This window comes from Marmota marmota, unplaced genomic scaffold (assembly GCF_001458135.2).
Source record: "Marmota marmota marmota unplaced genomic scaffold, marMar, whole genome shotgun sequence".
Taxonomy (NCBI): Eukaryota; Metazoa; Chordata; class Mammalia; order Rodentia; family Sciuridae; genus Marmota; species Marmota marmota.
In genome coordinates, this window is record NW_026000138.1 from 2,968,676 (window position 1) to 2,984,708 (window position 16,033).

General features: G+C 43.0%; 1 protein-coding gene across 3 annotated transcripts in view; it reads right to left on the reverse strand.

Annotated features, from left to right (window-relative positions):
• Positions 1–7,917: 7,917 nt before the first annotated feature.
• P2rx7 (purinergic receptor P2X 7) overlaps positions 7,918–16,033 on the reverse strand; it is a 48,779-nt gene continuing 40,663 nt past the window's right edge. For all 3 annotated transcript variants that reach the window (XM_015502489.2, XM_015502490.2, XM_015502491.2), the window contains one exon: positions 7,918–15,556. In XM_015502489.2, coding sequence (XP_015357975.1) covers positions 15,059–15,556 — 498 coding nt within the window. In that variant the 3' untranslated portion in view covers positions 7,918–15,058. The remainder of the gene's footprint in view (positions 15,557–16,033) is intronic.

Consider the following 16,033-nt stretch of genomic DNA (forward strand, 5'->3'; position numbering starts at 1 on the left):
TGGTGACTTAAATATGATATTTCTTAATGACTTAAATGTGATATTGCTGCTGGTGATGTGATTTCCTGAAGTAAGGTAACAGTTCTTAGTTAAGTTTGCTGGGTTTTTAATTTTATTTTTGAAAAATTTAATTGAATTTTTTCTTATCAATTTTTGAACAAAACATAGTATAGCACTTCCCGGATATATACGGTAGTTATAAATTCTTGTGGTAGTTACATTTGTGACTAAAATTAAATGGAATTAGGTTGTAGGTTTAAATAAATTGAAAAAGCTGTTTTGGGTTTTGTTTTATTTTAAACCAACATGAATGTCTGGTGGACATTCGAAAGTTGAACCAAGGGACTGGGGCTGGGGCTGAGCGGTACAGTGCTTGCCTAGCATGTGTGAGATGCTGGGTTCGATCCTCAGCACCACATAAAAATAAATAAATAAAATAAACGTTAAAAAAAAAAAACTTAAAAAAAAAGAAAAAAGAAAGAAAGTTGAGCCGAATATAGGATAGCCCTTCTTTTTGCAGGATGTTCAATTCATGCGTGGAATATATCTCTGGTCCCTACCTAAGTGCTTGAACACCCTCTAACCATAGTGAGCACCATAAAATACCTGTACAAAATTTCAGAATTCCTCCTATAGGATTGTACTAACTAGTTCTCAAATGTGATGTGTATGAAAAAGAGAAAGAAAAACATCTAGAAGCTGTAAGTCAGGAAGACTGAGTTAATACACATATTTGTATGTCTGAAATTCTTCAATTTATCTTCTAATTGAAATTCTTCTTTTCAAAATAGCCTGTCTACCTTCATAAGATAGAAATAAGATGGAAATAGATGCATACTTAACTTTTCAACAGGAATCTATAGTGCCAGCTTAAGAAAGAATTTTAATTCATATGAATTTAGACATTTTCCTCTTAAAAATGGGAAAAGAAAGATTTTTTAAATATAGTGTAGAAATGTTCACCTCATTCTTAATGACTTTTTGGAGTAACTAGGTTCAAGTTCTAGTCAATGGTAGAAAGACTGAGGCCATGATAGGTGACAGCCTGAAGAGGAAGAGGGACTAATGCCACTCAGGCTTGCCTTTTGTATGTGGTACAGCTTCAAGCAGGGGAAGTAAACACACAGGTAATCAGCCATCTGGTATGTCAGTGACCCAGAAGTTTCCTAGGCTATGGAGCTTCCAGTGCTAACCCTGAGAAAGTCCAGAGCAAATGGGATGAGCTGGCCAACTTAGAAGGATTAAGCTGACTGGCTTCAGGAAGGCACATGGCAGCAGGGGTCCAGAGCTGTGAACACCCACCCCTCATCCCCTCACTCATCCATACTTCCCTCAAGATGGTAGCTAAACCCGGATCAACTCAACTTGAACTGGATCTTTTAGGATAAAGGGCTGTTGCAAGAAGCAGGGGGGCTTTCCAAGAAATGTGGCCTCTACAGCTGCATTTCTTGTGATGTTGTAACTTATGGGAAGTTTAATCAAAACAAAACAACAGAAGGAGTCAGAGGCATGTCTTTTATGTGACTTATAAAAAAGGGTTTTCTGGAATATAGACTGTTAATATGTTGATCTTTCTCATTCCTCCACAATTACTGAATTATTATTCAAATAAACAGTCTCCAGCAGATCTCAGTCCAAACCAATGGGAGATCCAGGTTTCTTTGGCTCTGAACAGCAATTTCTGTTTTGAAGACCACCTGTATGGGAGTAGTACAATGAATCCTATTATATAGTCAAGTCATAACGCAAACTCTTTAGGCTGGGGTGTAGTTCAGAGGTAGAGCATTTGCCTAGCACATGTAGGAAACTGGGTTCAATCCTCAGCACCACATAAAATAAATAAATAAAATAAAGGTATAAACAAAACAAACAAACAAAAAAAAAACCCTCAAACTCATTAGTTCCAATAGAACATTCTGCAAGTTTCCTCACCTTTCCTGGTTCACCGTGTGTCCCTCTATCCACCATGCAAAAATAGTTGATGATAGTTGTTATTAGTCTTCTCTGAAGAGAGAAGGGTCCCAAGACTCTTCAGCCTCCCAAACTATTGAGGTGTTATTGATAAGAATAACATCTAAGTTCACATAAGCAAATCACAAAGCATTCTCTAGGGGTTTTTCCCAATTCTTTTCTACCCTTAAATGGAGCTGTTAAAAAACAGAACACTGTCCTCTGAGTAGTTCTATAACTCTCAAGTGTTAGGCTCATGTGACATGAACTGTGCTGAGTTGTACAGGCTGCCTGGTAGGCAGTTTCTCAGCACAACCAGCAGGAAGTGTTTGTGGAGCACAGTACCCTGACCCTTTCTTTATTTACTTCCCCTTTTCTGTTTTTTTCCACCCAGTGAATTCCACTCTCTCCAGTAGGAAATTCAGTGGGAAGAAGGATGACAAATTGCAGCCACTTTCTTTGGGTCAGTTGAGGGATAAAAGTTGCCTCTTTCCTACCCTAAGAATTATGCAGAATGCTCACCTCCTCCCTCCCTGCCTCCAGCGACTAAACACAATCAACCTAAGCCCCTGATTGGCCCAAGTCTGCCATTTGGCTTTGGTTTTGGATTCAGCTCTGGAGGTCAAGTAGTCACATGTCTACTTCAACCTCAGTGCTGGCATCTCTGAACTTGTGGGAGAGCAGTGATTGGGCATCATGTAAGTAACCGTCATTGCCAGTCAGAGCATCCACCTGAGGAAGTCTTGTCACTAGATTCTTCCATATGTAAACATTCACTTTCTAATGTAGGTGAGCATTCTAGTTGTAACTGCAGTGGGAAAAAATATATTCTTAGGTACTTTATATGTTGAAAGCCTATCAATAGTTTATACCATTTAGATTTATTATTGCTAAAATAGAAAAAAGCAAAAAGATGATGGGAAACTTTTATTTTCAAAGTAATATCTAGGAACTTTCCAACGGTTTGATAGAAAAATCAATTAACAGACACGGGAGAGATTTTTTTGACTACATAATAATTATAATGCAATAGATACAAAGATATTTGAAATTTAAAATATGAAAAGAAATCAAATTGCTTTTGAAAACATTCAGAAAATATCTTCAAGCAGGGTGCAAAGCTTTCAATTTGTTGGATTGTTTAAATGAAATTACATCATCACCATCAATCCAGTTTTCAAGTATGGAGTTAGAAGAAGAAGCAGGTCTTTACCATGGTCAGGTACAGTCTAGCAGGAAGGAAAACTTAATAGGTTGGTGGTAGCTTCATCCATTTGCGTTCCTGTGACAGAATACCACAGTCTGGGTAGTTTATAAAGGACAGACATTTATTTCTCAAAGTTCTGGAGGTTGGAAAGTGTGAGGTCAAGGTGCTGGCAGGATCTGTGAGGGCTGCTCTCTTCTTCCAAGATGGTGCCTTGAAGGTTGAGTGCTGGAGTAGTGGCAGCTGGAAGGGCAAGCCAGCCACATGCTGTGTGAAGCCTCTTGTAAGGGCTCAATTCTATTCCTGAGGGAGGTACCCTTCTGGCCCAATCCCTTCTTAAATACCCTGCTTCTTGATACTATCACTTTGGTAACACCTGAATTTTGGGGGGACATATAACAGTCATAGCAGATGGCCACATCATTATCAGGGATGTCCCATCCTGGCAGAGCCAACCAAACAAACCTCTTAGTGCCACATTAGAACATTTGGAAGAGCGTCTCCTCAGTATCCAGATGTTCACGTGAGCCATCCCAGGAGCGGTCCAGCAGGTGATGGTGCTAAGGAGTTAATGCTCCTAAATAAGAAAAGTCAAATTGAAATAATTGGTTTGTAAAATAATAATAAAATTGAAGTAATAATTAAACTCTTGGGGAAAATTTCAAGATTTATTCTTGTGTCATGATGGCAGTTTATTCTAGGATAGTAATATTGAGCTCTAGCTGTTGATTATAACACTCAAGTCATCTGGCCAAATGTGGGTTTTAGTACTACTTTACTCTTCATTTATTTATTTTCTTTCAATTGAGGTAAAAGTCGTATAACATAAAATTAACCTTTTTATTAATTTTTTTTCAAGAGTTAACATACGATCTATTCTCAACAAATTTAATTTTGGCGGAGTACAGGGGATTGAACCAAGGGGCACTCCACCACTGAGCCCCATCCCAGCCCTATTTTGTATTTTATTTAGAGACAGGGTCTCACCGAGATGCTTAGGGCCTTGCTTTTGCTGAGGCTGGCTTTGAACTTTTGATCCTCCTGCCTCAGCTCCCGAGCTGCTGGGATTACAGGCATATGCCACCATGTCTGGCTCAACAAATTTTTAAGTGTACAGTAGAAAATTAACCATTTTCAAGTGAACAGTTCAGTGGCATTTGGTACATTCACAGTGTCATGCAGCTGCTCCTCTGCTGGTTATAAAACATTTTTATCACCCCAAAAGGAGACCTTATACCCACAAACCTTTTCCTGAGCCCCTAGCTTTCTGTTTCTTTGGAACCACCTACCCTGGGTTTTTCCCATAAATGGAATCATAAAATGTGTGACCTTTTGTGTCCATCTACTTTGATTGGGCATACTGTCTTGGAGGTTCGTCACACTGTGGCATGGATCAGTACGCCTTCCCTTTTGTGGCTGAATAATACTCCATTGTATGAACATATCACATTGTGTTTATCCTTTTACCTGCTGATGGACATTGGGCAGTTTCCACCTTTGACTGTAGTGAACAGTGCTTCTGTGAACACGAGTGTGCAGGTTTCTGCATCCCTGTTTTCAGTTCTCTTGGGTTTGTATCTAGGAGTGGATTTGCTGGATTATCTGATAATCTTTTGTTTGAATTTTTAAGGAACTGTCAAACCGTTTCTCTCCTTTCTCTTCACACCAGGCTGTGCACAGGTGTGGTTCACTGAGCCAGAAGTTCCTAGTTTCTTTTTCTTTTTTTTTCTTTTTTTTATTAGTTGCTCAAAGCATTACAATGATCTTGACATATCATACATTTGATTCAAGTGGGGTATGAATTCTTTTTTTTCCACGTGTACAGATTGCAGTATCACATTGGTTTTACAGCCACATTTATACATACAGCCATATTAGTGTCTATTGTATTCTGCTACCCTTCCTATTCCTCCCTCCCCTCCCTTCCCCTCCCATCACCTCTCTCTACCCACTCTATGACACTTTTCTGTCTTTCTCTCTCTCTCTCTTTTTTTTTCTTCCTGTTATGCAAAATTACATAGCAGAAGTTCCTAGTTCTTTGAATAGCTCCAGCAGTAGCCTGGAGTAGCACTGAGCCATCGATTCCATCAGATCCATTCCTCTCAGGTCTGGCTTGCAGGCGTCCTTCCACCTTTGCAGATCCAATGAAGACAATCAGAAGTCTGCTATAGGAAGGACTTATCTGGCCTCACAGCGCCAGCTCTTTGGGGACGTTGACCCTTGCATTCATGAGTAGCTGTTCGGGCTGAGCTTGTGCAAGACTCTGTTCTTGGGGCTTGGTGTTTATTTGTGAGCCAAGCAAAGTCCTTGTCTCGGGAGCTTATATTCCAAGCCAAGAGGCAACAATAGACAATGAAGGGAAGAGGGCAGTCGGGGAAGCTGTTTAACTTTAATTTAAAAAAATTCTGTTTAACTAGAGTTGTGCTGTGTCTTTTAATTCTGTAGTTTATTGCTTTTTTTTTTTTTTCTTTTTCTGAGACACATCTCTGGCAAGACTTGCAACTTACTGATTTTTTTTCATAGGACTTTTGTTAGTTGTTTCATGTATTCTGCATCTCATTGATTTCTGCCCTAATATTTATTATTTTCCTCAAATTTCTCCCAGCTGGTTGTGTTATCCTTTCTCCAGTATTTTAGATTGAATGCTTAACTTATTTCTTTTCTGACTTTTCTGGTTTCCTGACAGATGTATGTAATATTGTATACTCCTCTTTTTTTTTTTTTTAGTTGTAGTTGAACACAATACTTTTATTTTATTTATTTTTTTGTGGTGCTGAGGATTGAACCCAGAGCTTACATGTGCTAGGTGAGCACTCTACCACTGTGCCACAACCCCAGCCCTTTACACTCCCTTTTTAAAAATTTTTTTTTTAAGTTTAGCAGATGGACGCAATACCTTTATTTTATTTATTTATATGTGGCATTGAGGATTGAACCCAGTGCTTCACATGTGTGATACGAGTGCTCTACCACTGAACCACAACTCTAGCCCCTGTACACTCCCTTTGAGGTGCTATTTACCCACCTCCCACCAGTTTTGACATGTAACATTTTCATTGTTCAGTTCTAGATATTTCCAAGAGTCATTTAGCAATATCTAATGTATCTAGTAAATTTCCCAACATTTTAAAATCTATTTTTAAATGAATTTCTAGTTTCTGTGGTTGGATAACCTATTCTGTATCATAATATATGTTGGGATGTACTGAGGAAATACATGCAAGTCTATTTGTATAAATGTTCCATGTGCACTCTAAGAGAAAGGACTTCCTGGCTGGGTATTGAATTCTCTATGTATCTGTTAGCTTGGAGATAGCTCTCTTTAAAAAAGATGTATTTGAGCTGATAGCTGGATGTCAGGAAAGAGCCTTTTTTTTTTTTTTTCTGAAAAATCTCAGGGAAAAGTATTCCAGGCAGAGAGAATAGCAAATGCAAAGGCCCTGAGGTGGGGAAGAGCTTGATATGTTCTAGGAAGAGAAAGAAGGTCAAGTATGAAAGGAGCATAGTGGGTCAGGAGCAGGGGTGTGAGCTGAGGTCCTGAGGAGTAGTCAGAGGTGATCAAATTGGGCCTTCAAGGTCATGGCGTGGATTTTGATTTTACCTAACACAGTGCACCCATTTACTAGGTGGTATGCTAAGCAGTTTGCATGAGCTTAATGTCAAGTACACATTGATCTCATTTTATACAGTGAAGAGAGCATCTTGGGATTAAGAGTACTCAATCCTTTCCTCTTGCAAACAGGAAAGATAAGATGAGTTCTAGAGTGGTCTCAGCTTCCTAGCTGGGCTGTGAACATCCCTCTGTCTCTTTGGTAGAGAAGGTCCTAAAAAAGGAGACTTGATTTTTATAATTTTTCAAATGCTATTGAAAGGACTCTTACCTTGTTATGAGTCCCTTTGTAAAGCAAAACCCACTCACCCCCATCCATTACTTATTCTGCAACTCGCTCTAGATCAGCTTACCTAAAGTGGGTTTCCCATAGGGACACCCTGCCTTCTAAAGTGCTCTGCTGTCTAGCCTCTCGCCCTTTGCTTGTTGTCTACATTGGCTCTGCTTCTGTGAGGCAGCTCCTTCAGCCCTTGCTGAGTTCCCTTAGGTGCCACCTTCCCTTCCAGGACAACTTGTTCCAGCCCTTTTCTGATGGGGCCTCTGTGACACTTTCAAAAGCCTCCACCTGGCACAGTACTCACAGTAATTACCAGTAAGTTGCCTGCGATGGCAGGTTTCCCACACACCCTCCTTGGAGGCAGAGCCCCATTGCTCTCAGGGTGACACGGGAGCTAATAACAAAAGTGAAACAGCAAGCAAAGGCCGCGTCCAGGGGCTATGCTGGGCAATCCTCCAACTCTGGCTGGGCACAGGGGCTGGCGCCCTCCCACATGCAAGCCTGCTTCATGTCCTCGTGCTTTAGCGCTTTGACTAAAGCTGTATGCAGACCTGTTGCCCTCAGGTCAGCAGAAATAGTGCAGTGGTGGTAAAGTCAGGGCCTCAGGCAGGGTCAGGCCTTGCGTTTCACCCTAAGAAAGCCAAAGGTTAGATTTATACCCATTACCCACTGGCTTATGCCTTCTTGTTGGCAAATTCTCCTGGTTTTCTGGTCATGTTGGGTTTCTGGAATATTTTCTTAACAAGATATGTTAATATGCCTTAAGGACACAAGGAAATATGACCAGCAAACTGACCCAAGCCTGCAATTGAGACAGACTAAAAGACTGCAAAACAGTATCTTTTTCTTATTACATAAAATGTCAAAATCTCACAATTGTCAAAGCAATAAAGGGTTTCTTTTTTTTAATTTAAAAAAATTGTGGTAAATGTACATGACATGAAATTACAATTCTAACCATTTTAAAGTATACAATTTAGTGCCATTAAATATATTCACAGTATTGCACAACCATCACCGTTGTCCATTTCCAGAACTTTTTCATCATCCCAAACAGGAGCTCTGTAACCATACTAACTCGTGGCTGGGGATGGAGCTCAGTGGTAGTGCTTGCCTAGCATACATGTGGCCCTGGGTTCAATCCCCTGTCTGTAAAACAATAGTAACTCCCAACAAAAGAGTAACTCCCAACCCATTTCCCTCCACCTTTGATCATCTCTGTTCAAACCTTCTGCCTCTCTGAATTTGTTTGTTGTAGATAGTTCATATCAGTGAAATCATACCATATTTGTCTTTTTTGAATCTTGCTGATTTCACTTAGCATTTTTTCAAGGTTCATTCATGCCGTAGCATGTCTCAGAACCCCGTTCTTTTCTTTTAGAGGGGTATGAGGATTGAACCCAGGACCTGCTAGGCAAGCACTCCCCAAGTGAGCTTACATTCCCACCTCTTTTAAATTTTATTTTGAGACAGGGTCTTGCTGTCAGACTGGTCTAGAATTTGTGGTATTCCTGCCTCAGCTTCCCAGGTAACTGAGATTTCAGCTGTGCCCCACTGTGCCCAGCTAGAACCTTGTTCCTTTTTATGGTCAAGTAACATTCCACTCCGTGGATGGACTTCATTTTGTGATCCATTAATCTGTTGAGTTGTTTCCACCTTTAGGCTGGTGTCCATATGCTGCTGTGAACACTCAGCTACAGGTCCCTATTTGCTTGCTCTCAGTTCCTCAGGGCATATGTCCAGAAATGAAGTTGATGAACCATGTGGCAATTCTGTGCTCAACCTTTTGATGAACTGCCAAACTCAAGCATTAGATTTTGTATTCAAAATATATTTGTTACAATTAAGGAAAAGAGAAATATAGTGCTAGTCCCATGTCAGGTCTTGTTGAGCTACCTGTCCCAAATCACAAAGGGGAAAACTCAAAAGATGGCTTTTAAGTTGAATTTCTGGATTTTAGAAAATGCTACTAACCTTTTCTGACATCTCTGAAAGACTGATTTGTATTTATCCATGATATATTTCAATGAGGAGCTAGGTGATTCTCGTCTTCCTTAATTGTGCATTCAGGGTTAAAGGTTTTTAACAACTATCATTGCAGGAAAATTAAAAAACAAAACAAACAAGAAAAACAGAGTTCTAATTAAGGCTCACAGTCTTCTCAAGCCAGAAGGGTCATCGTGTTGTGTTCTGCCTCGAACATCCTAATTGCCCTTTAGTGGCATCATGTTAAATAGCTGTGTACTCCTCTGTTACGTGGAAGTGTCTTCATTTATTTAACCAACTTCTTACTGTTGGACTTTTGGGAAATTTTAAAAGTAATTTTCCAGCTTCTTCCCTTCATCTCCATCACTAACACTAATTCAGTGGTCCACGGGGCTCACCAGTCACTCCCATGTGATCCCAGCAGACTTCTGATAGACCATCATCCCCACGGCTGTCTGAAGTCACTGCTTTCCTCCAGTCCCCTGTCAGCCCAGGAATGGCCTTTGGCAACTTTGTAACAGCCTCGAGTACCTCAGCCCTTTTCTTTTGAAGGTTTCCCAGTCTGTCCCTCTTTAGCCCTCGCCCACAGTTTTCCCATCCTGGAGCAGACTCGGGTCCATGTGTGTTTGCATTTACTCTGCCATTTCTTTCTGGGCCTGGCTCATGCTACTGGCCTATTAGACATGCGTCTGCCCATCCTGCTGAATGTCCCGGGCTCCTCAGCTGGCGAGGCTGCGCTCACATCTCATAGGCTTTCCAGAGCTGCTGAGATCATGCTTGACTGTGTGGATTTCACCTTTCTTTGAGCTTCTGTTTTGGTGACAGGGAATCATGTAGTCTATGAGGCAGTAAGAAGAGCACCATGCCTGTGCCCTCAGCGGAACTTAGAAGGCAGGGACCATGTCTTAAACATGCAAGCACTCTGGCATCTCACTGTTCCTGGGGCACACTTGTTTCTTTCCCACTTCGCCTTTTCTGTCCCTTTGTCCAGAATGCCCTTCCTCCAGTTTGTCACAGCTGGCTCCTTCCTGATATTCACATCAGGCGTAAAGGTCCCTTCTTTGGAGAGTGTCCCTGACCCTGACCCAGGTAACTCCATCGTTCCTGTCATGCACCTGCTCATTTCGTGAAATTCTTGGTCTCTGGCTATCCTCACCCCCAATTCCTTAAGCGTGGATTGCCATCTGCCCCACTAGGCAAGGGAGGGCCTGGCCTGCTCTCCTCTTTATCCCTAGCACTGACGAGGGCCAGGGTGTCAGTCAGTGTTTGCTGAAGGAACTGATAATATTGATAGAATGGGGAGGAGGAGAGGGATGGCGGTGCTATGCTCTGCATTTTTGGTTGGGAAATTGAGCCAATGGCAGTTGTACTACAAACTGCGACTTGGAAGTTCTGGAAGCGCATACGAGGGTGGGGTGAAGGAGCAGACACCGTGCTTTCTCTCTCCTGCCTGTTCAAGATGCCTCTAAACTATTTGAGTAGAATATCCAGAGCTGGCTAGATGTATGAGTCTGCAGCTCCCGAGTGGCCTTTGGATACCATCTAGATAATAAGCGCGCACATGGTTAGACATGATGAGCCACCCGAGGCTCCATGCTAGGTGGCCAAGCCAGGATTTGAGCCAGGAGGCCTGTGTCCAGTGTCCACTGTACTCGTGTGTTCACATAAGCATGTAGGGGACACAAAATCAAGATGAGTTCTTGGCCAATGGGAGCTTCTCATTTGCTGGAGGAAATAAAATGTCAACCCCTGTGACCCCACACTAACAGGCTCTCATCAGGCCCTGTCAGTTTGCGTTGACCCTTATCCAAGCTGGTCCAGTGTAACTGTTACTTGGTTAAAATGGCAAGTCACCTTGTCGGCCACCTCCTCTCTTCCTCTGATGCAGGTAGACTCAGGCTTGCGTGACCTTGATAATTCATTAAAAGAGCCCAGGATGTTAGGAAGGCAGAATCCTCCCTATGGATTCTCACTTATTAGGAAATGTGATTCATAACCCTCTAGGACTGAGAAATAGGAGACCAAAGGGGCAAGAGGAGAATGGTTTCCAAGTCCATTCAGAAGAGAGGAGTGGAATCAGGACCTCCAGGATTCCCAGGATGACTGACAAGTCTCGGGACTTGAATATGGGCTGAGACACATAAAAGCAGCAGAGAGTCACGCCCCCAGGGGCGCAGATGGATCATTTCAGCAAGACCACGGTTCCTCGTTGGCTTTGTGCTGTCAATGCCTGGGCAGAGGCAGGCCCAGCCTCTGATTTTTGAGGGCTCCTGGTTGGCCTGGACTCAAGGATGTTTTAATCACTCTTCTCACCCCACTGGTGAGGAGGAGGAAGGACCCACCCTGGGGTTTTGGGGGAGCCGAGCAAACAACGCCCGATGCTGGACAGGTAGATGGCAGCCATTTATTAGTCACGCACACTCACAGCTCAGAGGACACACGTGCCTGCAGGAGTACTTGGGAACACAGTGAGTGAGCAGAGCCAGTGGGAAGCAGGCTTTGTGTCACCAGGGTATCACCACAGGAGGATGTGATTGGTTCGCTGGGACAGTTCCATGGGAGAAGCAGGAGCTGCATCTGGTCTGTTTGATGAGGCAGGCTGCTGAGAAGGTGACCTTTTCCGAGGGAGGACTGGGGAGAGGAGTTGTGTGAAGGCTTGTTAGGACCTCCTGGTTCTCCTGGGTGCTGAGGCACTGTGTAACATGAGACCTTAATTTTAGGTCTTCTGCCACAAGGTGGAACACCTCATTGGTTCTGCTGACTGACCTTGGACTCTCCATTTGGTCCACTCCTGCTTCTGGCCTAAAGCTCAGCAAGTGACCTCATCCCCACCAGCTGGGACAGGAATATTCTAAAAATTAAGGTTCCCCAAAGCTTTTCCTCCTTTTTCTCTCACTGCTGATCTTTTCGTGACTTGCCAAGAGGAAGAGAAAAAAGACAATCAGTCCATTTGGCTGCGTATTGGGGCAAAAGTTTCATGAAGTGGGAAAAGCTGAAATGAATGTTTAAACCAGATCTATCACCACTCCTAGTTTCTTTCCCACATAGCAATCTGAGTTCTTTTAAAAATTAAATATGATTTTATCAGGCTCCTGCTTAAAACCCTTCATGGCTGTCCCTTGGATACAGTCAACTCTACCGTAGCCTACAAGTCCTTGTTTCATGCTGTACTCCCCATGCTATTTAGGGTACAGTCATATAGGTCTTCTTCAAATGCAGCAAACCTGCTATGCCTTTTCTGCCCTGGGACCTTTGCACATGCCAGTCTTTCTACCTAAAATGCTCCCTCCCATTCACCTAGTTAATAGTACTTATGTCAGCTTTTAGCTAAACTTTGTTCTTTCCTCAAGAAGGATTTTTATGATCTCCCCAAATACATTAGAGTCTTCTCTTACAGACTCTGAAATGATCATTTGCCTTCTTCATCATAACTCATCACAAATTGCAAATGTGCATTTGCTTGAATCATTTTATTCATGTCCATCTTTTTATATCCCCATAAGAGCAGCAGTCTTATCTGTCATTGGTCTCCAGTGACATTTTTATGAATATTTTATTAAGTGAATGTGAAAATGAATGTGTTAACTCTGATTTGGGGATATTCTGAAGGAAAAAAAAAAACAGAAAAAGAAGGTTTAAATAAATAAGTTATCCATCATTTTTTTTTTTTGAATTATCAAAACGATCAAGAATATCTGCATTACCAGTCTAGAATTTGGAAGGGTTTAAAAATGAGTCCCTTAAGAGAGTAAAGCCCAGCCATTATCAGTTCTATATAAAGTCAGCATGTCCACAGCAGGAAAGCAGACCTCCTCCCTCTGACACAGGATGAAGTGGGAAGTGGTGAAGGCTGTGCGTGTACCATAATAGAAGAATGCCCCCCACTTAAGGCAAATTAATGCCTACCTAATATGCGCTCGGTTGCCTTTGGCAACAATACTGTATGTAATAGACTAAAAATAAAAATACTAATATGATCCCAGGTACTGTAGGAAGTTCAGACATTTCACAGTCCAGTAGCACATCATGTTGCACCCAGAGCATCCGTGGGGAAGATGAAGGAAAACAGAAGGATCCAGTGATTATTTGCTATTCCAAATTATGGCTCCATCTGGGGCCTCAGCAGAGTGATAGAAACACACCGCGAAGAAGGCACCAAAAATAAGGTAGAAAGAGTCAAAGGCCATCAGAATGGAAACCTGCAGTTGTTACATAGAATTCTTGGAGTAAAACATTTCAGTTCTTGGGCTGGGGTTTAGCTCAGTGACAGAGTGTTTGCCTAGTATGTGCAAATCCCCATCATTTAAAAAAAAAAGTATGAAGTTATATATAATTAACTTTACAAAAATATCCCTGAAAAGGTAGCAAAAAGGAAAATTCAATCTGGCACAATTAATTTGATTCCTGAGTTTAAAGCCAGATAAAGCCCTGGTTCAAAAAAAGTTTTTGTTTATGCTATTTTGCATGAATACAGTAGAAAGCTGTTGGTTTTTCAAAAAATATCAAAATGTAAAGTCTTGGAGTATAAAAGCACTCACAGATCACCAGTCATAGTATTTCAATGCTATTCATAGTGGTTTCTAAACAATTCTTTGAAATAGTTGTTTAGAAATAAATAGCCAATGGTCATGACAAAACCGTGGAAAGGAAATCCTGAGACAGGCCCCAAACCTGACTATTTGTCTTCATATCCTTGGTGGTTGATGTATAGAAATGGTGACGTTTAGGGCGTGGGTTGCTTTGAAAGCAGCATCCCGGCTGCACTCATTCTGACTGATTGCAGAGTCTAGGATGTTAAGGCACAAAGGCAGCTTTTTCCAGTGATCGGACCATTGTGTTGGGTAGCACACAGCTGGATTTGATGGCTTCCCGGGCTGGGCTGGTGTGTTGCCTGATTTGGTCTGCAGCCTTCTTAGAACTGTCCAACAGAGACCTATACTCCCAAGGGGCTCCCTATGAACCTCAGAACCAGGGAAGGTGTGGACTGTGGCTGTGTTCCCAGGCATCTGTGGCTGTGTAACAAACAACCTAAAAATTTAGTGACTTGGGCTGGGGATGTGGCTCAAGCAGTAGCGCGCTTGCCTGTCAGCACCACATACAAACAAAGATGTTGTGTCTGCTGAAAACTAAAAAATAAAAATACTAAAAAATAAATATTAAAAAAAAATTTAGTGACTTAACACAGCAGCTTGGTTCTCTGGGTTGACTGGGCACTTCTCACGTGGGGGTTTCATGCAGTTTCAGGCACAGGTCTGTAGGGTCTGGAATCACCTGAAGGCTGCTTCTCACCCAGGCTTGGCGACTGGGCTTGTGTGGCATGAGCTGGGGACACTTTCCTCCCCCGTGCGGCTGCTTGGGCTTCCAGCAGAGTGTTCTTAGGACAGTCAGATTCCATATGGGGCTGGCTTCCCCCTCAGCAAGAGTTCCAAGGGACAGGAAGTGGAAGCTGCCATACTCTTTTAAGACTGACATCTTGAAATTGACACAGCATCACGTCCACTATTTGATAAAGCCCCCAGAGCTTCCTAGACTCAAGGAAAGGAGACAGAAAGCTTGGATCTCGAGGGGTAAGTGTCAAACAGTTTGTGGGCACCTTTAATCCTGGCTGGGTCCTCCACCTAGGACCCCAAGGGTTTATTGCTAGTTGGATATTATCCCCATCCAACCTCATGATGAGGTGCTCTGTGTTCGCAAAGCTCTCTACACACTCACAACAGTCCACGTACACCATCTCAGTCTGTCCTCACAGTAGCTCTAAGATAGTAGGTTGTGTGACAAGGCGACTGAAATACAAATGTTAAAGGTCTACTGGTGTCACACAACTTCCTAGAGACAGAATGGAGACTTAGATCTGAATCACTGGTCTTTGGGGCCAGGTGGAGGTTGGTGGGTTGGTTGGTAGAGCAGTGCAGAGCAGTGGGAGAGGAAGGCACATTTCCCTCTGGCTGAAAATTTGGCCACAGATCTTTGCAGGTGACGCTCTAGGTGTTAGCAGCAGTGATGTTAATGTGACTGCTGCAGCCTTGTGCCGTCAGTAAGGACTCCTGAAACCACTGTATGGCCCTTCACTCTTGGGGAACTCTTTTCGGATCCGCCAGCGGCAGCAGCTGGGCAGGATGGCGAAGTCGGCCACATCCTGGGAGCCAAAGCGCCAGGTGGTGTAGCACCTATAGGCACAGTGCCGCAATCGATCATTGGTGCCCTCCGCCTCCAGGGCCAGCAGGGGCTCCTGGTAGAGCAGGAGGAGCTGCAGGGCGTGTCTGGACAGCACCAGTTTCCCGAACAGCTGGGAGGTGGTGATGCAGGCCCCCGGCTTCCTGCGGCAGCACAGCTCCTCTAGGCACCTGCGACTCTCGGGGAGCTGGGACGGGAGGCAGCTTCCGCACTGACACCAGCTCGGCCTGTCTCTGGATTTAGGAGTCGCCTCCTCACGAAGTGGCTGCATCTCCTCTGGTTGTCCAGGAATGGGGGGTGGGTCGTGCAGAGATAGGGGCAGCTTGGTCAGGTCTGTGAAGTCCATCGGGGGTCTCTGAAAAGTGAAGTTGCCATGCCCGTCAGCAGTGACAACGCCTGGGGTGCAGATTCTTTAATTTTACTAACTTATAAAATTATATTTAATAATTTATGTTTACCTAATTACTGTTCTTTCATATGAAAACAGGACCCTGTCAGTTTACCAGTCCCTGATGCCTAGGACAATGCTTAGCACACAGTGAACAGTAAATATCTGTTGGCTCATTCCCACTCTTTCCTGGACTTCCAGATACTCTACTGTCAGATCCGTTTGTTATCCTCCAAGATAAGTTGCTGTAATTGCAGTGATAGAGCAACATGGAGGCTTTAGAAGTTGTAGAGCTGACAAACTGTGGTTCTGCACGCTGACACACAGCAGCTCTGCTTACTGACATTTAACCATAGAACCTTGCAGTTGCTAACAGGTACCTGTAAAAGATAACTGCAGTAGCAGAAGCAGGAAACAGAGCAGCGGGGAAAGAGCAATCCCCCT